Below are 21,524 nucleotides of genomic sequence, written 5' to 3'. Positions count from 1 at the left end.
GGGCGAGAGCGGGGTATTTCAATTTAACATACGTCCGTTAAGTCCAATTCACATCGGTTTTCCAAGGTTATAATATTAAAAATATCGCTATTACTGTAGTACTTAGCTATTTAGCAACTGTAATGCACGTGTTCGATCGTTGCATCTACTGATTCTTAGTGACGTGACGGGCATCTGTGCACACGGAAGCACGGCGCGATGTCCTCCCTTCACGAGTCTAGCTGGACGTATCGTTACTTCAGGGGTTGCGCCAGTGCACCGCCCAGCTACCTCCGCCGCAACCTGCCAGGTTACCTGGGCGATAAATGTTCCAAAGGTTTACGAAGCACTTTTCGGATGCGAGCGCTCCAGACTCGCAGTCGACCATGTTGATCCTAAGCATTACCACCCAGTTCTTCGGCACTATTATACGGTCGACACTCCGCGACGGTGGCAGGTCAAGCATGTTCAGTCTTCGTCCGTCAGGAGCTTCGACGAATTCGAGCTCGATCCAGACGCAGTGTGTCGTTTGAGGCTCATCAGAGGCGGAAGCTGGTCGAAGAAACGGTCTAACGATGCCAGAATGCATTGCCGGAGATAAATGTATACCTAGTTATCCCGCGTTGATTATGGTGATCGTAATGTCGAGGCGTATTGACACCACTGCATTGAATCTGCATGTATGTAGCTAGCTTTCTTGCCCTTCTGACGTCCGCGAGGGACTCCTCGTCGCGATTACCGTGCTGTAACTCCATGTGACGGAGAGAAAGCAGATCTTTTGTGGCCAATCGGCGTCTTGGACATGCTGTAACACGAGGATGAAACTCTCTAAACGCACTACGCGCCCGATCCGGGAAGCACTCGCGAGGTTGAAACGCACATCGTCGATACAAATGCCCGTCACAAAAGGCGGTTGCATAGCTATGAACGGGAGCTCTTCAGCCATCGATATTAATCTTCTGCCCGTATACAAAAGGCGTGGAGTTTGTATAATACTTGTGGCGACTTCATCCTGCGCTTATGTCGACCACCGGCACCCCCAAACAATTCAAACTCAGCGTTATCAAAAATTATCAAACGAGCCGAAACCAAGTGACGGGCAATCGAGACGCTCGTCGACTTGAGCAGCGTGGAGGTTGAAGGCGGTAGATACTTTGAAGTAGAGAATAAGATGCTCCTGCAACTATGTTCGCTTCAACATGTCCATCTGTTGTCTACTAGTCAACGCTTTTTGCTCTTAGGCATCCAGAGACCATGCATATAGGCACACAGACAGCGCTGTCGACCTGACTCAATGTCAAGTCTCACTTGTGGATTTACTCTGTCGAAAATACACGTAAAGATGCCTAAAGACCGATTCGTCGCTAGTCCGTTCCCTGAAGTCCAGGTGAGCGAGCTGGAACGACGAGAGTTGCTCCATATCGTCGACATGCACGTGGACGACTATCTCACCAAGTATGTGGACCACGTGGTTGTCGACAAGCGCAAGGTGGACGATCGACGTTGGGAACATGTCAAGTCCAAAGACAAGCTTCGAGTATACGCGGAACGCAGTCACAAGGAGCTCAGTCGTCGCGGTATTGAGCCCGAAACTTCACTCAGTGCAACACAGCGCGTCCAAGAGCATTCCGTCACCAAAGATCTGCCCGTAGTTATGGGGATCGGGACTCTAGTGGGAGATCTCGACGATCTCATGTACGGCGTTGTAAGCCCGACACTAGACGACATGCGAGTCAAAGCTTCGTACATCCACGACGTCGACACGGCCGCTGTCTTGTGCTCCGTGGCGGGACCCAGTAAGGAAGACCCCTTCCGTTCGATCGTCATCAAGTGGATGGCCATCGACGTCCCGTTACAGTCGACAAAACTGGTCCGCAGTCGAGACTTTGTGTACATTGAAGCAACGGGTACTGCGTTCCTTCCAACCGGTGACCGAGTCGGGTACCACTTGATGCATTCTATCGACTTCCCGCAGACTAAACTTCTGCCTAAGAAGACTCGCGGCAGTCTATCTGTCTTCAGTTGTTTCCGGAGGAAACGCGGCTTTATTATTGAGAATTTCGCATGGGGGGTCGTAGATCCGGGAGGTGAGATCATGCGCTCTCTCGCTGTCTCCGTCGCGGCCGGGGCGTTGCTGTCTGCTACGAACTACGTGCATTGTGGACAAATGAAGAAGTTGACGTGGATGTTACAGCATCACGACTCGCTTGAACGTCAACGTGCAGCTCAGAAGAAACAGTGTGTCGTGTGCGATAGAAGAACGCATTCTACTATTGGGAACTTTGGTAGAAGCTCGTGCCGAATCTGCGATGGTTGTGTGTGCCACTCGTGTAAGATCCGTCACCGTATCTACTTCATCGCGCCTGGAGGACAGCTAGTTCAACGGAAGATCGTCGTCTGTGCCAAGTGCATGAAGGAGGCGACGCATTGGAACGCACAAGAAGCGGCTAGAGATGAAGCAATTCGACATGAACTTTCTTCCTCGGTTTCCTTTATTGATACATCTGAGTCCTCGTCGTACGATGAAAACAAGTAGAATAGTAACTCGCTCAAAGCATGAAAAGGTATAAATGCAGCTGAATAATAACCGACCTTCATAATTCTTAATCTTCTATACAAAGTTCCTTCTTCTAACCAAGCATGCAACTCCTTGATTGCCAGGTCATGCGTGCAGTCCACATGGCACTGAAAATGTAGAAGCAGCGCCACCTTGAACTCGTAACATGCTGCAGCATAATCCAAAGCGGAAGACGAACATCCTTCGGCGCGGTTACTGCAGAGCTTTCAAATGTCCATGAGCCGCTGCTTCGTCAATTACTCGCTCAGTGCAACCTTCCGTTTGGTTGACCTATAGCCATTTGACAGCATGCAGGTGCCTAAGTAGCTGCTGCTTCATCCATTAAACCGTTTGACCAGGCCATAGCCCATTATTTAAATTAGCGATTTATACTAAGCCCACCGCTAAAACTACCCCAAAAACAATTATCTGCAGGCTAATTTTGAAACCCTTCAAGAGCGACAAAAAGTTCAACATGAGCACCTCAAGCTGCAGCATGTTACGAGTTCGAGGTGGCGCTGCTTCTACATTTTCAGTGCCATGTGGACTGCACGCATGACCTGGCAATCAAGGAGTTGCATGCTTGGTTAGAAGAAGGAACTTTGTATAGAAGATTAAGAATTATGAAGGTCGGTTATTATTCAGCTGCATTTATACTTTTTCATGCTTTGAGCGAGTTACTTTTTTACTTGTTTTCATCGTACGACGAGGACTCAGATGTATCAATAAAGGAAACCGAGGAAGAAAGTTCATGTCGAATTGCTTCATCTCTAGCCGCTTCTTGTGCGTTCCAATGCGTCGCCTCCTTCATGCACTTGGCACAGACGACGATCTTCCGTTGAACTAGCTGTCCTCCAGGCGCGATGAAGTAGATACGGTGACGGATCTTACACGAGTGGCACACACAACCATCGCAGATTCGGCACGAGCTTCTACCAAAGTTCCCAATAGTAGAATGCGTTCTTCTATCGCACACGACACACTGTTTCTTCTGAGCTGCACGTTGACGTTCAAGCGAGTCGTGATGCTGTAACATCCACGTCAACTTCTTCATTTGTCCACAATGCACGTAGTTCGTAGCAGACAGCAACGCTCCGGCCGCGACGGAGACAGCGAGAGAGTGCATGATCTCACCTCCCGGATCTACGACCCCCCATGCGAAATTCTCAATAATAAAGCCGCGTTTCCTCCGGAAACAACTGAAGACAGATAGACTGCCGCGAGTCTTCTTAGGCAGAAGTTTAGTCTGCGGGAAGTCGATAGAATGCATCAAGTGGTACCCGACTCGGTCACCGGTTGGAAGGAACGCAGTACCCGTTGCTTCAATGTACACAAAGTCTCGACTGCGGACCAGTTTTGTCGACTGTAACGGGACGTCGATGGCCATCCACTTGATGACGATCGAACGGAAGGGGTTTTCCTTACTGGGTCCCACCACGGAGCACAAGACAGCGGCCGTGTCGACGTCGTGGATATACGAAGCTTTGACTCGCATGTCGTCTAGTGTCGGACTCACTACGCCGTACATGAGATCGTCGAGATCTCCCACTAGAGTCCCGATCCCCATAACTACGGGCAGATCTTTGGTGACGGAATGCTCTTGAACGCGCTGTGTTGCACTGAGTGAAGTCTCGGGCTCAATACCGCGACGACTGAGCTCCTTGTGACTGCGTTCCGCGTATACTCGAAGCTTGTCTTTGGACTTGACATGTTCCCAACGTCGATCGTCCACCTTGCGCTTGTCGACAACCACGTGGTCCACATACTTGGTGAGGTAGTCGTCCACGTGCATGTCGACGATATGGAGCAACTCTCGTCGTTCCAGCTCGCTCACCTGGACTTCAGGGAACGGACTAGCGACGAATCGGTCTTTAGGCATCTTTACGTGTATTTTCGACAGAGTAAATCCACAAGTGAGACTTGACATTGAGTCAGGTCGACAGCGCTGTCTGTGTGCCTATATGCATGGTCTCTGGATGCCTAAGAGCAAAAAGCGTTGACTAGTAGACAACAGATGGACATGTTGAAGCGAACATAGTTGCAGGAGCATCTTATTCTCTACTTCAAAGTATCTACCGCCTTCAACCTCCACGCTGCTCAAGTCGACGAGCGTCTCGATTGCCCGTCACTTGGTTTCGGCTCGTTTGATAATTTTTGATAACGCTGAGTTTGAATTGTTTGGGGGTGCCGGTGGTCGACATAAGCGCAGGATGAAGTCGCCACAAGTATTATACAAACTCCACGCCTTTTGTATACGGGCAGAAGATTAATATCGATGGCTGTAGAGACTTTATTCTCCCGTTCATAGCTATGCAACCGCCTTTTGTGACGGGCATTTGTATCGACGATGTGCGTTTCAACCTCGCGAGTGCTTCCCGGATCGGGCGCGAAGTGCGTTTAGAGAGTTTCATCCTCGTGTTACAGCATGTCCAAGACGCCGATTGGCCACAAAAGATCTGCTTTCATGGAGTTACAGCACGGTAATCGCGTCGAGGAGTCCCTCGCGGACGTCAGAAGGGCAAGGAAGCTAGCTACATACATGCAGATTTAATGCAGTGGTGTCAATACGCCTCGACATTACGATCACGCGGGATAACTAGGTATACATTTACCTCCGGCAATGCATTCTGGCATCTTTAGACCGTTTCTTAGACCTCTGACGAGCCTCAAACGACACACTGCGTCTGGATCGAGCTCGAATTCGGCGAAGCTCCTGACGGACGAAGACTGAACATGCTTGACCTGCCACCGTCGCGGAGTGTCGACCGTAGAATAGTGCCGAAGAACTGGGTGGTAATGCTTAGGATCAACATGGTCGAATGCGAGTCTGGAGCGCTCGAATCCGAAAAGTGCTTCGTAAACCTTTGGAACATTTAGCGCCCAGGTTGCGGCGGAGGTAGCTGGGCGGTGCACTGGCGTAACCCCTGAAGTAACGATACGTCCAGCTAGACTCCCATACTCGGATTAAACGACGTGAAGGGAGGAGATCGCGCCATGCTTCCGTGTGCACAGATGCCCGTCACGTCACTAGGAATCAGTAGATGCAACGATCGAACTAAAGACACTTTAGATCAACAGCGATGTCCTACAGTTGTTAAAAAATTCGAAACCGTTGGAGGCCATGATTATTTACATGGAACTATACATGTTATAATCCTGTACATGTCCAGGATTGCAAAATAAAATTCTTTTCAAGCTCTGCTATTACCGATCATAATAAATATGGAAGGTTTCATATTTGTTTCTGCCGTTTGTCGGTCAGATGTCGAGGGACGCCGGCGATGCTGTTCCGCAAGACGCGGACGTCGCGCCTGCGCAGGAAGGCTTGCGTGAAGAATCTCCTCTGTGTGGAGTGTATGCGGTCGCGAACGCGCAAGTTATTGCGGAGTCTGGAGGTGAGAAGTGCCGGAGAAGCGCTGGAGTTGACGCGAAAGGGACTGTAGAGCCCGGAAAAAGCCTTATCAGCCAGATACAGGACCCCGGAAGCACTATCATGAATGTAAAGGCGGGCGCCCACATGGATGTAGAAGATGAGCGAAATACGGAGGCTGTGCGGTCTTCAGAAACGTATGGTGATAGTGAAAAACCTGGAAGCCAGAGCACCGACGCTGCGAGTGTGCCCGTGAACCCGCCGGTCAAATACCACGCTAATTGGGAAGCGTGGCAGAGCTACTTCGTCGACTACTGCCAACGTTCGATGCAAGTCATCCCCGTGAAGGAGACGATGTCTTGCGCTGAAAGGAACAAGCGTCTAAAGAAGACGAAGAATGGTGTGGATGACGATCAGCTGGTCCCGAATGAGTTTGACCCGTATCAACGCACGTACATCTGTACGCACGGCTGGAAAAAGAGAAAGTCGCTCAGTGAGGGCAGCCGTCCGCGTCAGCACATCCGGCTGACAAAGTGTCCCTTCAGATTCGTGGTACAGTGGAATTTGGCGCGTCGAGAGCTTCAGGTGAAGAATGGTGTCTGGTTACACAACCATCAAGTCTCGCCCGCAGCTTTCGCGACGTACCCATCGTCGCGTGGAGTGTTTGACCCGCTGGTAGGAGCGCGTGTTCAGGGTATGCTCGAGGTTGGAGCCAAGCGCTCTAAGATTTACGACTACCTCTTGGAGCATGACGAGAATGTGGTGCAGGCGGACGTAGACAATCTGGTGCGTGATTATTCTTCTTCCACAACGGACGTTGACGATAATGAGGCAACTGCTAGGGAGCTCGCATTGTTTGCTGCAGTTGATAATGAGAACCTATTGTCAGTGGCCGACACGGATTGTGGTGAGACAGGAGTTATATCGATTGCAAGTGCGCACATGCGGCGCGTGTTTGCGCGTTTCTGCGAGGTCTTGCTAGTTGATTGCAGTCACAAAACGAATAGGTACGTCTGTGTAATGTGAAGGGTAATGATCTTGGATTTAAACAGGACTGATACGTGTATGTGTTCATGATAATGATGTAGGTATAACTACCAACTACTAACATTCATGGGAATGAACGAATTTGGCGAGGGTGCAGTAGTTCAACAGTCTCTGATCGAAGCAAATGGAGACTGGCATATGGAACGAGCCATTGATCATTTTAAACGATTTCACCCTACGCGCATCAACTTACTGCGCGTGATAGTCGTGGATAAGGATTTAAACGAGATACGCGTGTTGGAGGCGAATTTCCCTGAGGCCAGGACCCTGATATGTCACTTTTATGTAATTAAGTATCTCAAGGACATGCGCTCGAAGCCAGAGTTCAAGAAGATTTCATCAGACGACGCTAGCCATATAGACGCTGCAATTCATAAGATGGTGTACGCGTCCAGTGAACAAGAATACGAAGATGCACATGATTCTCTAAGAGGGCATTTGCGAAAGATGTGGTATGGATCGTTTTTTTAAGTATTTCGAGAAGAATTGGCACTCATGCATAGAGCGTTGGGTGTTATATCTTCGTGCTACGCTTCCCCACTTCAACAATCACACCAACAACAGACTGGAGAGTTACTTTGGCAAACTGAAAGAAGGTATCGACAGTTCTATGACTATGGCGAATTGTATCAAGGCATTGGTTGCTTTTGATCGGCGGAAACAGAACGACTACGAATACCGGCTAACTCGAATAGGTCGTTTCAGCAACTCAAATTATGACGAGGAAATGTCGACGGTTCTGCGTTTCACTACTCACTATGTGGCTCAACAGATAGAGCGGCAATACACACTCGGATTGGAGAATACATTACGTTACAAGTTTGAGAAAGATCCCGGGGAATTGAAAGTCGTCAAAGTCCGTGGATCATTTAAGATCCATATTCTTCGAATCGATGAGTGGAGATGCAACTGCGAGTTTGCAGCGTCGATGAGTTTGCCTTGTAGACACGCAATCGCATATCGCAAGCGCACCAGTGTAAATGGGTCTGTTATTCCCTGGACCATGATTGACGAGAAGTTCGTACTGATCCAACTCAAAATCCTGGATGTATACAGGAATTTATATTTCTATGATATGTATTTGTATAGTAACGAATCCTGTATGTGTGCATGACTTGTAGGTGGACGAACCCGACAATGGAACTCAAGAAAGTCCGGCAGTTTGCCTATGAGAAGTTCGGAGATTCGGCCCAAGGAAATCAAAAGAATAGGATGCGAACACACTCGGAGAGATATAGAGAGGCTGTGCGCGCAACACACTTAATTGCCAGCGAGATAGCAGACATTGAAGATGAAGCTGAGTTCGAGACTATGCTGCAGTTTGTTTTGAATCAATGGAGAAACGTCCGGCAGAAAAAAATTGCCGAGGATACCCCTGATGGAGATTTACATGAAGGTCTGGTTGCGGCAAATGTGGAATCTGTGTCTGGTGCTGATTTGAAGCGGGAGTTTGGAATTAGCAATAGTGATGATGAAGAATCTTGTACTGGAGACTCTGTGGATTCTGCTGTGACTAAAGAGAAGGAAGCGTCTGCCTCCACAATGACTATACGCCTGAACCCAAAGACGCGTAAGGTTGGGGCCCCCAAAAAGACCAAAACGAAGATGGTGGCCGGTAACCGTGCGGACAGGAAGTGGTATGAAGCGGCGGAAGAAGGCCGTAAGAAAGCAGGGGAAGTGGCAGTAGTTGCGGTGATGAAGTCTTTAGATCACGTTCAGCCTGAGCTTCGCGAGGTACAGAGGCGTTTATCGGGGATCTTAGTAAAGTACGGAGACGCTGAGTCGAAAAAACCCAAGCTTCACATGATGAAAAATCCTGTATTGATACAGGATCCGTTCTACATACTTCCAACGAAGCTTTTGGATGCGTGCCTGAAGATCCTTCCCGTGTCCAATTCGAAGGAAGATGCTATCGCGATTGACGCATCACAAACTAGCCAACCAACGGAGGAAAAGAAAGGAAAACCAATTGAAACTGTTGTCATCAAGAACGTTGGGAGTTTTTCAAGGAAGCAGATAGAAACCTTCAAGCGCGTATACAATTTGAAACGAGCCGTACAGGCAGGCTTGGACATGCATAAGTGGCTACTGGAGGTCGCTGTTCCTTCCCTCCCAGCCCCCTACCACGGAATTGGAACTCGAGTTGCTGAGGATGTGTTAACGTCGTACCCGTTCAAACGGATTCAAGGGCTACCATATCTGGCAGACTACACATACGCAATGCTCTACAGCGCGAGCCCACCCACATGGCTTTCGGACGCAGCATTACGTGCCTTGTGCTTGCGGCTCACCGACAATTACCCAACAGTCCGATTTGCTGGATTTCAATCAGCTGTAGCAAAGCAACGCCGATCTCGAAAGACAGATGCTTCTCCAGTTGAAGATACTATCCGACAGCGACTGCTACAGCAAGTTCAGGAGGACGGAGTGGACACGGTATTGCTCCCGCTGAACTTTGATAACTTCCACTGGTGCTGCGTGGTGGTGAAGGTCAATGCTAAGCGTATCTATTACTACGATCCGCTAAACCACGCTTCCTACAAGAACGCTTGTAACGCAGTGGGCACACATCTCAAGATCTCAGGCCTTCTAGATTACGACGTGATTCCCATGAATAATTCAATCCAGTTTGATGGGTACAGATGTGGAGTATTTGTCGGCTGGATGTTCATCCGTCAAGTGATAACGGGCCACCACCTGGAAATTAACGACGCCATGCTGACCAGACGCCGCTTCGAACTCTTTTACTATTTGCTATCTGGACATCTTCTTCCTGTGGAGACGCCCACTTCACGTGACACTACGGAAGACGACGAAACGGAGGAGAAAGCACCAGCCCCAAGATATGCTGGAGAGGACGATGCAGAGGACAAAGTTCCACCTACGCAGAGATCTGCAGTGGCTGACGACGCCAAGAGCGAGGTACTACATGTACCCACACAACCTGTGCAGTGAAGAGCAAGACGAAAAGAAAGTTATACGCAACGTAGGTTTAACACCATCCAATACATATTTCATCGCCAGACACCTACCATAACCATGTTCTGAGGTTTAACATGGGAACGAGTACTGTAGTAACACAGCGAGCTATGCTTTGAGTGACAAAGTATTAATCCTGGATAGGATCCTGGACGGTTGCAGGATTAATCCTGTACATTAGTGCAAACATTACGACGCGAAAAAGAAGAAGAAGAAGAAGGAGAAATAATACTCACATTCACTGTGTCACCTTAAGGGCTTCCTTCTTCTTCAGATGAAGACTCTGTTCAATGGCGTATACCTTCTTAATTTGTTGGAACAACAATTGTAGATTCTTCTCGGTGCACTTGTACTGGCCCCACGTATCGGGATCAATCAACCAAAATCGGTCAGCAATTTTACGCGGCTGATAGCGTGGAACACACCTTTCTTTTGACCATGAGGCGCTCCAATAATAATAAAACGATGACGTGGTGAATCCACAATTTCCTACAGTAAGCATGTCTTGGGCAAATGAAATTCCTTCTTTGGTCGCGACAAATTTATCATGTCATCTAAGTCCTGACCCGTAACCGAGTTCGATGCCAAGCGATCTCGCCAGTCCACAATTGAAGACTGAAGAAGTTGAGATGCGGGGAGGGCTGAGAACCCTCATCACCAACCGTTACTTGTCACATCTTATATGGGACAAATACAACCACTTTCTCTTTTGCTACTTCTGCAAGACTCCAAGCTTTCTTCTTCATCGGTTCCTCGTCGATCTCACTCCCAGCAACAATCCTGTGACGGTATACTATTAATCCTGGATTACGCACAGCCCCACATTGTGAATCTTCGAATCTTACCGTATCTTTCCCATATGATCATCACTTAAGTACGATAATCATGTCCATGATTAATCCTGGCCTCAGTCGTGTACAGACCCATGTAATTAATCCTGGCCTCCAACAGCCGCCTAAAAAATTAAGTACAGCAATTTGGGTCAGAAGCTTTAATATTTAATATATTAACCTTGCCAAACCGATGTGAATTGTTCTTAAGAGACGTATGATAAATTGAAATACCCCGCTCTATCACACTATTTCCTCTATAAATGAATATCAAGCTGAGCTTCGCTAGGTCGATTCCAAAGGTCGTGATCAACTATTTCGGGGTGGAGGCATTGATCAGTCCATGAATCGACAGCACTGCAACTATTAGACGCTTTAGAGTGCAGACACTAACCCTATCGACCGCGTATGGACGCTGACGACTCCAGAAACGACAACTCACACGATACCGTGCAAGCCTCGTAGCTCGTACACACTCGGTCGCTCATACAAGCTTCGAAGTCTGTAATTTGGTCCCTGACCGCTTCTTGTGCGTTCCACTGAGTTGATTCGCATACGCACTTGGCACAGACGACGACCTTGCGCTGAATCAGCTTGCCTCCCGCTACAATGAAGCTGATGTTCTGTCGAATCTTACATGAGTAGCACACACCACCGTAGCAGATTTTGCACGTGCTCTTCCCAATGCTCCCAATGACACTGGTCGTTTTCTTCGAACATACCACACATCCTTTCCCGTCTCGAGTTTTTCTCTCGACGTCATAAGCCGAATGGTGACGCTGTAACATCCACGCCAGCTTCTTCATCTGTCCACAGTAGACGTAATTGGTTGCTGAAAGCATCGCACCGGCCGCTACAGAAAGCAAGAGCGAACACCTCATATCAACTCCCGGATCGACTGTGGCGCATGCGAAATTGTCAACAACGTTCTTCTTGAGCTGCCAAAAACATCCAAAGAGTAACAAATTCGCTCGGATCTTGTTGGGTAAGGGAGTGGTTTGTGGGGAATCGATAGAGTGTAGTAAATGGTAACCCACGCGGTCTCCATTCGAGAGGAATACCGTGCCAGTTGCCTCGATATACACGAAGTCACGGCTCTTTACTAGGTGCGTGGAGTGCAGCGGCACGTCGACTGTCATACACTTGATCAGAATAGACCGAAACAGATTAACCTACATGGATCCCACTTCCGGACACGTGGGGGCTTTTTAACATCTGTAGGTAAACGTACATTAGAGGCTTTTATGAGTTGAGTTTGGGCTACATTTTACCGCAATCTCAAAACTGGTTTTTTAAGTCGTGACGGGACTGTTTCCAAAATCTGGGGGTCAAACGAACAAATTCATTAATGAGAGCTTATGCAATGATCATCAGCTCGATCCGAAAAGGGACGAGAAGAGGCGGGTATTTCTTGACTGCTTGCTGGTTGCTCTTTCAAATACGAAGTGAGAGAGCTTGGTCAGGGAGCAGCGTATACCGGTACAGCTGCGGTGGTTCAAACGGCCTTCTATTTAGGTATGTTTTTTATCCTATAGAAGCCTTACTATGATACGCTATTAAACGGTTCTCAATGGAGTCCGTCTTTCTGTATGGCTGAGGGTTTGCCTTTTGTTGAATTTGTTCCTCCGTCCGCTGAAGATACTCTTCGAATGCGCTTCGGTGGGTCATCCTATTTGTATTGTCGAATATATATTTTGCATTTTGGTCCATTGCAGCCAGTTTTTTGGCTGCTGTGAATGCCGCTAGCTTCGGTTTTCTCCACTGTATCCTGAAGAATGAGGCTAGTGCACTGAGATTACGGCAGTCGTTGTAGTCGGCCATATCTTCTGAGGCTTTTCTGAGCATGCTGGAGGCTCGTGAATTGATGGTATCAATCAATAGGATAATTCTCTGAGGCTCATCTTGACGACAAATGGCTTGTCCTGCTTGTTCGAGGACGAGTAGATCAAGTTTTGAGCGGGATTGCTGGTGGTTAAATGTGTTGCTACCAGCTACATGGAGCTTCCACGCGTCTTCTCTTTCTAAATGGTATACTAGCCATCCTCCTTGGGACTCTTTTCCGGGAGGATTTCTCGCGTAGTAACGGATTAGCCAGGTTTCCAGATGTTCCATATCCATTTCAGGGAACAGATATCATGATTCTATGGCATAGTTCCAGACACACACCCAATATCCGCTTTGATGGCTGCGCCTTCCATGAGCTAGCTACCGCCATGACTTGGTATGTGCCAGCTCCCCAGACTATGGAGGCTGTTTCGCTTTTTGATGTGTGTATTTCGTTGAAAATATGACGATTTCGTAGTCTCCATAGTATGACTGGGGTTGTTGTTGTCCATATTAACCATAATATCTCCATTGCTTTGTCGTGACATGTTGTCCATCGCGTTATGCATTGCTGAGCTACGGACAGGAATTCTGCTGTCGCTGTTGGTGACTTCCTTGACGCAACGTGTTCCAGTAATGCCTTTCTTTTCGTCAAGGTAGTTGGAGCTCCGAGCCATTGATCAAGCCATCTTTTCCAAGCATGTTGTGCTTTATCGCAGCTCCATACTATGTGGTCTATCGTTTTAGTGGTGCAAGGGCATGTAGGTTCAGGACATTCACGGTGGTCAGGCCATTTATCGTGGCGCAAGTTGAGAGCTCCAAGAGCGATACGATACATTGTCCAGTTTTGGAAGTCTGTAAAAATACCTTGGGTGGACCACAGCTGGTAAACAGTTTGTTGAAGCGCTGCACTTTGCCAGGCTGATGCACTTTTTTCCTTTTTATTTTTTCGAGAGTGGCTTGAAGGCTGTATCAAAGTTGTGTTTTTAATACCTTGGTTCGCTGTTTACGGATCGTGATTCCCAAGTTGGCTGATTTCGTGAGTTCTGGTGCTGACCAAGGATAGAGAGCGGTTTGCGGTGTTTGTTTAAAAGCGAGACCTTCTCGGTTTATCCAAGCCACTAATTCATCATAGTCGTAAGTTTTTTGGTACGATGCTGATGCTTTCATAATGCTCCAGGTCCACCCGTCTTGGTTTCGTTGCGGTTGTATGTCCAGATTGCTGCTCTCTCCGCTCTATACTTTAGCTGTTATAGTGTCGTCAGCTTCCCCATTATTCATTCTAAATCATGTTGCATATGTGGGAGATTTCTTGGTTGTAGTGTTTGGGGCTTCACTGTCCATATCTTCCAAGGTAGGCTGAGCATGACACATGAGCACCATCTCACTATTTGGCGTGAATGTCTCTGTGTGTATGGCTGTTTATGCAGTGGTGGTTGTAACACGGCGGCCTTGTCGCTTTGCATTGGGCTCCAATTCTCGATAGTAAAGACTATATCTCTGATTCGTGCTGGTCGCAAAGATGGAAAGTTCTGTAAGCGGAGAGGGTGGCCGTTTTTGTCAGTCACATTTGCGTTATCATGCCACGGTGATTCAAGAAGGAAGTTCGCGTATTCATCTGGAATGTCGCAGTCGTTTGTCATCGCTGTTATAAATCGTAATTGTGTGCCTGATATCCAGTAACAGGATCGTGTTGCCGGAGCTGATATAATCATTTGTTGTATTTTCTTAAGTTGATCGTTCTTGGGTATCATTTTGATTGACTGCGAGTTCCATAATTCCAGTTTACCTAGAAGCTGAACAGAAATTTGTGGCTGACGACGGGATTCCTTAGCACATAATGACAACATACGTGCTGATGTTGGGCGGAACTGGCAACATAATTGTGATGGTTCTTCGCCTGGGTGGGCCATAGCATGCCATGCCACGGAGTAAATATCTGGCTTGGCTTGCAGCCATCTTTCTGCTAGATTACTCCTCGTCGCCCGCAGTGCCAGAGAGATATCTTGTAATCCAAGACCTCCTTGATCGCGTGGTGTGTAGACTAGAGCTGGGTTCAGTTTGTGCTTGGTGGTTTCCGTGCTAGCTTTTCCGTTCCAGACAAATTGCTTTTGGAGATTTACTAGTTTGCGTAAATTATTTCTGGACGGAATAAACTGCTTTCCTGTGAACAGACTTGCTGGTAGTGCTATGGCGTTGAACAGTGTTACTCGTTGAGCCACAGAGTTGGTAATGGTTGTTGCTATCCGCAGTCGTCTTTGATTTTTTTCAATGCGTATACTCCAATTCTCACTATTAGTATTTCTGTTGCCAAGTGGAAGCAGTTGATGAGAGTACCGTAAATCCATCCATTTAGTTGGAGTGCCGCATCGATAAAGACCTATCAGAATACTTTTGTTTGGCTGCACTTTCAGTCCAGATAGATCACCAAATTCATCGAGCACTTGTTTGGCGAATTCTAGATCGTGCAACGAGCTCAAAAAGACAGTGCTGTCGTCTACGAATGCTGAAAATTTATGGCGGCAGGAGAGATTTCCTCGAATTGCAATCCCCTGCAGTTTAGGGTGGTTGTTTATCGCGTGACTTGGGGGATCCACTGCTAAAAGAAATAGCAGAGGGGCTAGCGGGCATCCTTGTCGAATGCCAGAGTTCACCTCCCACTCAGATGATAACCAAAAATTGGGCAGTTGTACCCTCGTGAAGAGTCCAAATTACTTCAATAAACTGGTCAGTAAATCCATATCCTCGTAGTACTTGCAGCATATACTGCCTATCAAGGGAGTCGTACGCTTTCCGAAGGTCGACACACAATATCGCTGCTGCATTTGCCCAATCTGTTGCGTCCATGTCTTCACTTGCGGCAAGGATAGAGCGCAAAATTGTCACTGTTTTGTCAATATTGCGTCCTCGTATAAAGCCTTGTTGAGAATCGCTAATAAGTTTGGGTAGTAGTGCATGTAATCGCTCAGCCAAGATTCTGCCGAACAATTTATATGCTGTATTCAGGATAGCAATTGGACGATAGTCCATCGCGTCGGCAGAGTCTCAATTTTTGAGAAGAGGTATCACTGTCGCCTTCAAGAATGAAGCTGGTATCCCTTGTCCTTTGAGGATGGCATTAAAAAGCTTGGTGAGACTTGGAAGAAGCAATGAAGCAAAATCCTTATAGAATTCGTGACTGAGACCTGTCGACCCTCCTGTTTTGTGGCGCTTTAAATTTGCAATTGCCGACTCAGTTTCTTCCTCCGATATGGGGTTCGTCATCGTTCTTGCTTCTTTGTCTGATAAGGTTCGTTGTTGGGGAATATTCGCAAATTTTTTCAAAGGTGTTTTAATTTTTTCCGGTGAGGTTGATGCATGGGATTTCCCAAACACGTGGCTCCATTCGGGAGCCATTCTTTCTTCAATTGGATAGCAGTCATCATAGAAGTGGCCTGGCGAAGGGTCAATGTGCGACACGGACTGATCCCGTTGCCAGTCCGAGTTCCTCTTAAATAAACGCCGCACCTCCTCTGACGATTTTTCTAGTTGTTTCCCAAACGATCTTGCAGCTCTTTGGCGGCGAAGATTTTGTTGTTGTGCTATCGTCTCTGGCCGCGTTGCTTTTGGAACATGTGTGTCAGCGCGAAGTTTTCGGAAGTATCTGGACGCCTGGTTTCTGTCGTCTATTCGAGTTCGTTTGAGCAATGGCTGAATATCTCCTATCAGAGCGTCAAATTTGCCAACAGGGTCTGCTGTTCGTTCGTAATCATCCAAAAGCGGGAATCCTCGTTCGATGGCTTCACGAATCCGATGAGGTCGGCCACGCGATATTGGGTACAAATTTCCAGTTCTGAGTTCTCTTTCAGTCTTTATTGTGCAAATGTTAATGCGGACTTCCTGATGGTCCGAGTCATGAGGGTCAAGAACATTCATGCTTTGCAGTATATGAAAAGGCTCGCCTTTGACGTAGAATCGATCTAGGCGCCTCCAGAAGGTAAAATGATGGAGCGGGTCTTGTACTTCATCGTCCCCGTCAAGGTCAAACTGGAGGTCTACTGCGTCCGTCATATCTTGAGTATCTAGAATGCAAAATAATGTTTCGCTCTCGCAGGATCCGGTACTTTTTCGTCGTTGCTCCACTCGGTCCCTGCTTGGTCTCATTACGCAATTAAAGTCCCCCCTAGTATAATGGATTGGTGGTGGGATAGCCATGGCTTTAGATCTTCATAAAATATCGTTTGGTCTGTTCTTTTTGCTGGAGCGTATAGGTTGATAATTAACCAGTCGTGGTATTCAACTGCCATCAATCTTGATGTCCATCCACTTTTATTCCACGGCTTTACGTGTGAACTCATAGTTGGTGATACTAAAATCCCCATCCCAGCCGCTTTAGTGTTCGTCACCGTCCAGTAGCTGAGTGGGTGCTCCGTGGTCAATATTTGCCACGATCTTTCCCATTGTTGTGTCATCTCGATGACTGTTAGCTGTTGATGAATCGCTGTATCTTGGACTAAGATGATGTCGGGTGGTAGGAGCCCATCCCGTCTCCTTCTCCATCCACTCATCCAATTTCTCCTAGAATTCCGAGCGAATCCTCTCAAATTTTGGGTAGCTATAGTAAATGCTTCATGACTAGAGCACTTCCTTGATCGATTTTGGATCGGCTCGTCGAATAGTGCTGCTATGTTTGTAAGTTCTGCGTAATAATCTTCCGTTGGTTTATCGTTCATGTCGTGATGGTCATGTGGAGTAGCGCTAATCACGACGCTGTGGTTCCATTGCCGCCGGCCCACTTGGCATAGCGGAGATTGCCAACGTTGTCTCGAGTAGTGCCCAGCAGCCCGTAGCGTCTTGGCTATGAATTGCAGCATGAATGTCAGGGTTACCCTCCAGAACTTCAAACAACTGCTGCAAATGTTCAGTTGGAGTTACAGGCGGGTCGTTTTCAGCATTCGAATTTCTGCCTTGTAAATGTATGCTGCTACCAGCATTCTGGACAATTGCTGGGATTCTTGTTCGCGGCATAGCTTAAGTAGCTCCGAGTCACCATAATGCATTGCCTTTAATGGTTTCCATCGTTCTTTCGGGAATAGTTCGACCTGGTTAGGTTGTTTTTGAAGCTGTAGACGTATCGCTTTTATCCAGCCTTGCACCAACCTTTTTTTCCGGAGCAGATTTGGATCATCGGCAAGTTGTTCTAGGCTATGGATGAGAACAGTTGTTCGGATTGATGTCGTCCAAATTTCAAAGATTGCGTCCGACATTGAGCTTAGAACGTAGTCAGGGGACGCAAAGTCTTGAAGAGTATGGAAAAGAAGGTCTGGTTCTCTAGCAGTCACATTTCTCCAAGTGGCCAAATCAGTAGGAATCGTAGGAAACGATACTATAGTGCTAGAAATCCATTGTTGCGCGAGCTGATTCCAATCTTGTTGGAGACTTTTTCGACGTAATCGACTGATCTCCAGTGTTGTATTAGAGCCTTGAAATCGACCAATTCCTGTGCTTGTGCTTGACAGAGCGGGTTTGCTATCATTCTCAGCGTCTGTGCTCATATCCGAGGATTCAGTTGGGGTCCAGCTCGAGCTTGTCTCTGCTTCCGTAGCGGATGGACTTGGCATGAATGTAGACGTGGATCCCATGTTCTGTAGCTGTGCTTGCCATTGTACTACGGTTTCAATCGGAATATTCAGGTATTTTGACCATTTTTCTACTTCGTCCGTGTTTGTGAGATCCAGCTCACAAAGTTCGTCGCGTCTTCTGGGTGTCAGCTCTGCTACTTCCAATGAGGGGAAGCGTGACTGCTCCTTCGCCATGTTTTCCCGGATTTGTTCAAGCTCTGCTGCCACCGTTTTCTTATCACTTTGGTCTTCGTGATGATCGATCGCATCGTATCTTTTGTCGGTGGTACGGTCGATTTCCATGGGAATTGCTTCTGTACTCACCAGAGAACTGTGTTGGAACCGAAGCCAGCTGTAGTGTCTTCCGCGGAACTTCAGCACCACCGGGATGCTCCCCTTTTCTTGTTGGCGTTTGCAGTCTTCCTGGAGGGCTCTGATCCAACCGTTGGGGTTGTCAGAGTAAGACCGTTCTTTCGCTGTGTAGAATTTCGTTGGCGCAGACGTTATGGGTTCTGCTGGCTCAAACACTTGGTAAGATGGGTCCTTGTTCCCATCTCTGGCAATCACAACAAAGATGGGCTGGTGCAATATCTTGGCCATCATTCGTAGAGTAACTTCACCTCCCCAATATTTAGTTGGTATAGCTGCTTCTACTTTCGAAGTTGACCGGGCTACTTCTTCGAAGTACTTCTTTAGTTTGGTCTCTGTTTGTTTTGGCGTGAGCTTCTTTGCTTTAGTGTCTATGGTTTCGTCGTATCCGTGTTCAATCCAGTCGTCAACGCTCCCCAGTATACCGAGGATTGTCTGTCTAATATCGTGAGGGAATTTTTTGTCAAAGCAGTGTTCAGCTGCCGCCTTAATTCCTTGTTTTAGTTTCGCTGTGAGGTTTTATACAGCTCGGGTGTTCCCATCCGGACCATAGCCTTGGTTCAGGAGAGCCATAGCGACTGCATAGTACTGGCAATTACCTATTGGTGGGGTCGAAACAAATTCCAGACCACACGCCTCCACCACGGTATGAGGTTGCCGTTTCTGCCCTAGTTGAATTCCAAGACACTTTTTCAATGCTGAAGGGTCGACTTTTCGTTTGCGTTCCGAGGCTAGCTGCTCAATTAAGAGCTGACATTTATCCATTTCTGCCGTACCGTGTCAGATTTTGTTTTTTATTTCTTCTGCAATGGATATGCCGAGATGTTTGGGCTTCTTGTCAACTTCACTTCTATCACTGGTTTGCACCGTGGTTATTGTTTCTTTGGCCTGTGGACGCCGCTGAATACGCACCTGAGGTGTGTTAGAAGCTTCCTGGTTTGGCGTGATTTCTGCTCGTTTGGCTTCTTGCCATGTACTTCCTCCATCGTTTCTTCCCACGCGTCCTTCCTCTTCATGTTGCCGTGTCGATGGTGTTGTTTCGCGTTTCGTGTCTGGTGGTACCCAGCAGCTATCTAGCTCTTTGAAGCTCGTTACAGTAGAAGCCTGTTTAGGCAATGTCTCGATGTCCCATGCCGAGACAGTGACGCAGTAGTTATCCTGCCAGTACGTGTCATCTACTTTACATACCGTACGTAGATGACCTTTGGCACCACATGAAAAACACGGTGGTGGGGCCGACTTACTAACATGGTGCACGAGGATCTTAGTGCCATTCCAGTTGATGAATCGTTTGCTGTCCAAAAATTGAGGACATGTGTGGCACTTAAAGAATATGTCATATGTATCCGTCTGCAGCACATTGTTATATCCCGTGCATGGCTCTTGCCAAGTCGTGTACGTTCCGCTGAAGTGCGCTTGCAAAAACATATCAATGGCTGCCTCATCCATGAAACGAGAGATATTAAGGAGGCGAATTTGGTAACGATCACGTGGTTGCTCGTTAAGAATTCCGTCTGCTCCAATCTGACGAGCCCATACTTGCTTAGCACGTTGCTCAGGATTCGTCTCGGCTCCTAATTCCTCCGTGTGCACATTCTGCAGTGGGAAGTGGCGGTTACGGAATTGCAATGAGGTAAATCGGTGCTCCACTTTGCAGCTAGCTCTCTTGTCCAGCAAATGATATGAATCGCATGCTGTCCTTCGTCGTAGCAGATTTGCTTTGCTTCCTGAAGCATTCCTGCTACCTTCTTGGAATCATTTTTATCGTTGCCTCGACCAAAAAAAAACTCCGCTGTTAGTCTCTTTCGCGTTTGAAATTGCGGAAAATTTTTAAAGTCTGGGCTTAACAGCAGAACAAGATCGCCTTCCACCTGGGCTTTGATCGTGTTTTGAATGTATCTGTAGGCTTTGTTTGTGCATACGCGCTTGAGAAAGTCAGGCAGGACTGCACAGAGGATGGATCCTTCCAGAATTCCTTTGATCACCTTCTTTTCAGCCGTTGTGGGTTCTCGAAGGTGGCTAGGAAATCCATATCGGGTTTCACATAGTTTTCGAAATTCTTCAATTTCATTTACTGAATATGCACTGCGAAGGAAGCGAAATTTGGAGTATTTATCGTCGTTCATGTCAATGTCTTCATCGTTACCGGTAGATTGAGAAAATAGTCGCTGTTCCCACGGGTTTGCTACTGGCGCGGGCCTGGCGTTCACTGCTTGTTCGGCTGCTGACAGCGTTTCACTTAGTGTTCGTCTAGATTTGTAGATGGAGCGAGCAAGTCCTTCCAGTCTCGCCCGCCATTTACGGGAATCACCGTTCGTAGTTGTTGCCTCTGTTAGAAACAGTTGCAGGAGCTTTTCAGTTTCTCCCTTAGATAGGTCAGGATATCGTGCCCGTGTCGGTGGCAGGGGGTCTCGTGGTCTAGCGAGAAAAACTTGTTCGAATAGATTTTGAATAAAGTCGGCCACGCTCTCAACTTCCATAGCCTTGTCTAGATCCATACCAGCAGTTTCACAACGTAGGTATTCGAACATTTCCGTGAAGGTAAGCGGTTCAACCTTGACGTCGTCAAAAACTAGAGGCTCTGACCCAGACCACCCCATGGATTCGTCATCATTTTCGCTGCGTGTTTTGTCTTCGACTGCTGGGTCTTCAGACTCTTCTCTATCTCCTGTATGGAGACTTGCACCTTCCTCTGACTGCTCTTTGTGCGGTAGGATTTCCAGCTCACTTTTCATGTTCCCGTACGTCTTTGAACCCCCCATTGCGGGAGGCCCGGGTGGTGTCATGAGATCCTTCACTTCCTCCTTCACGACAGCCGTCTTCTTGGATAAGCGGCGTTGCGGCGGAGGTGGTTCCCCATCCGGGGGCTTGGTATCACCGCCCATGGTGTCCTCTGCTCGTGCAGGACGGTCGAGGTACACCAGAAGGACAGTAAGATGAACCCAAGTAGTTAACGCTTTGGCTCCTGT

The 21,524-nt window shown here is 47.6% G+C and overlaps 5 protein-coding genes across 5 annotated transcripts; 2 read left to right on the top strand and 3 right to left on the bottom strand.

The window, feature by feature from the left end:
* Nucleotides 1-1,321: 1,321 nt before the first annotated feature.
* Nucleotides 1,322-2,150, top strand: PITG_22815 (uncharacterized protein; the record flags this gene model as incomplete). The annotated part of the gene is made up of 2 exons (XM_002904412.1): nucleotides 1,322-1,993; nucleotides 2,067-2,150. 2 exons carry the CDS (start codon nucleotides 1,322-1,324, stop codon nucleotides 2,148-2,150), a joined length of 756 nt encoding a protein of 251 aa, XP_002904458.1.
* PITG_22814 (uncharacterized protein) lies at nucleotides 2,075-2,515 on the top strand (the record flags this gene model as incomplete). The annotated part of the gene is made up of 1 exon (XM_002904411.1): nucleotides 2,075-2,515. One exon carries the CDS (start codon nucleotides 2,075-2,077, stop codon nucleotides 2,513-2,515), a length of 441 nt encoding a protein of 146 aa, XP_002904457.1.
* A 706-nt stretch (nucleotides 2,516-3,221) lies between these two features.
* On the bottom strand, nucleotides 3,222-4,438 carry PITG_07431 (uncharacterized protein; the record flags this gene model as incomplete). Its single annotated transcript, XM_002904410.1, has 1 exon — nucleotides 3,222-4,438. One exon carries the CDS (start codon nucleotides 4,413-4,415, stop codon nucleotides 3,222-3,224), a length of 1,194 nt encoding a protein of 397 aa, XP_002904456.1.
* Nucleotides 4,439-12,963: 8,525 nt separating this feature from the next.
* PITG_07428 (uncharacterized protein) lies at nucleotides 12,964-13,263 on the bottom strand (the record flags this gene model as incomplete). Its single annotated transcript, XM_002904409.1, has 1 exon — nucleotides 12,964-13,263. One exon carries the CDS (start codon nucleotides 13,261-13,263, stop codon nucleotides 12,964-12,966), a length of 300 nt encoding a protein of 99 aa, XP_002904455.1.
* A 4,574-nt stretch (nucleotides 13,264-17,837) lies between these two features.
* PITG_07427 (uncharacterized protein) lies at nucleotides 17,838-21,440 on the bottom strand (the record flags this gene model as incomplete). Its single annotated transcript, XM_002904408.1, has 6 exons — nucleotides 17,838-17,896; nucleotides 18,511-18,609; nucleotides 18,807-18,994; nucleotides 19,468-19,624; nucleotides 19,800-20,204; nucleotides 20,702-21,440. 6 exons carry the CDS (start codon nucleotides 21,438-21,440, stop codon nucleotides 17,838-17,840), a joined length of 1,647 nt encoding a protein of 548 aa, XP_002904454.1.
* Between the last annotated feature and the right edge of the window lie 84 nt (nucleotides 21,441-21,524).

This window comes from Phytophthora infestans, genomic scaffold, assembly GCF_000142945.1.
Source record: "Phytophthora infestans T30-4 supercont1.11 genomic scaffold, whole genome shotgun sequence".
Lineage (NCBI taxonomy): Eukaryota > Oomycota > Peronosporomycetes > Peronosporales > Peronosporaceae > Phytophthora > Phytophthora infestans.
Note: the sequence above shows the minus strand (reverse complement) of the source record. Positions and strands in the feature narration are given on the sequence as shown.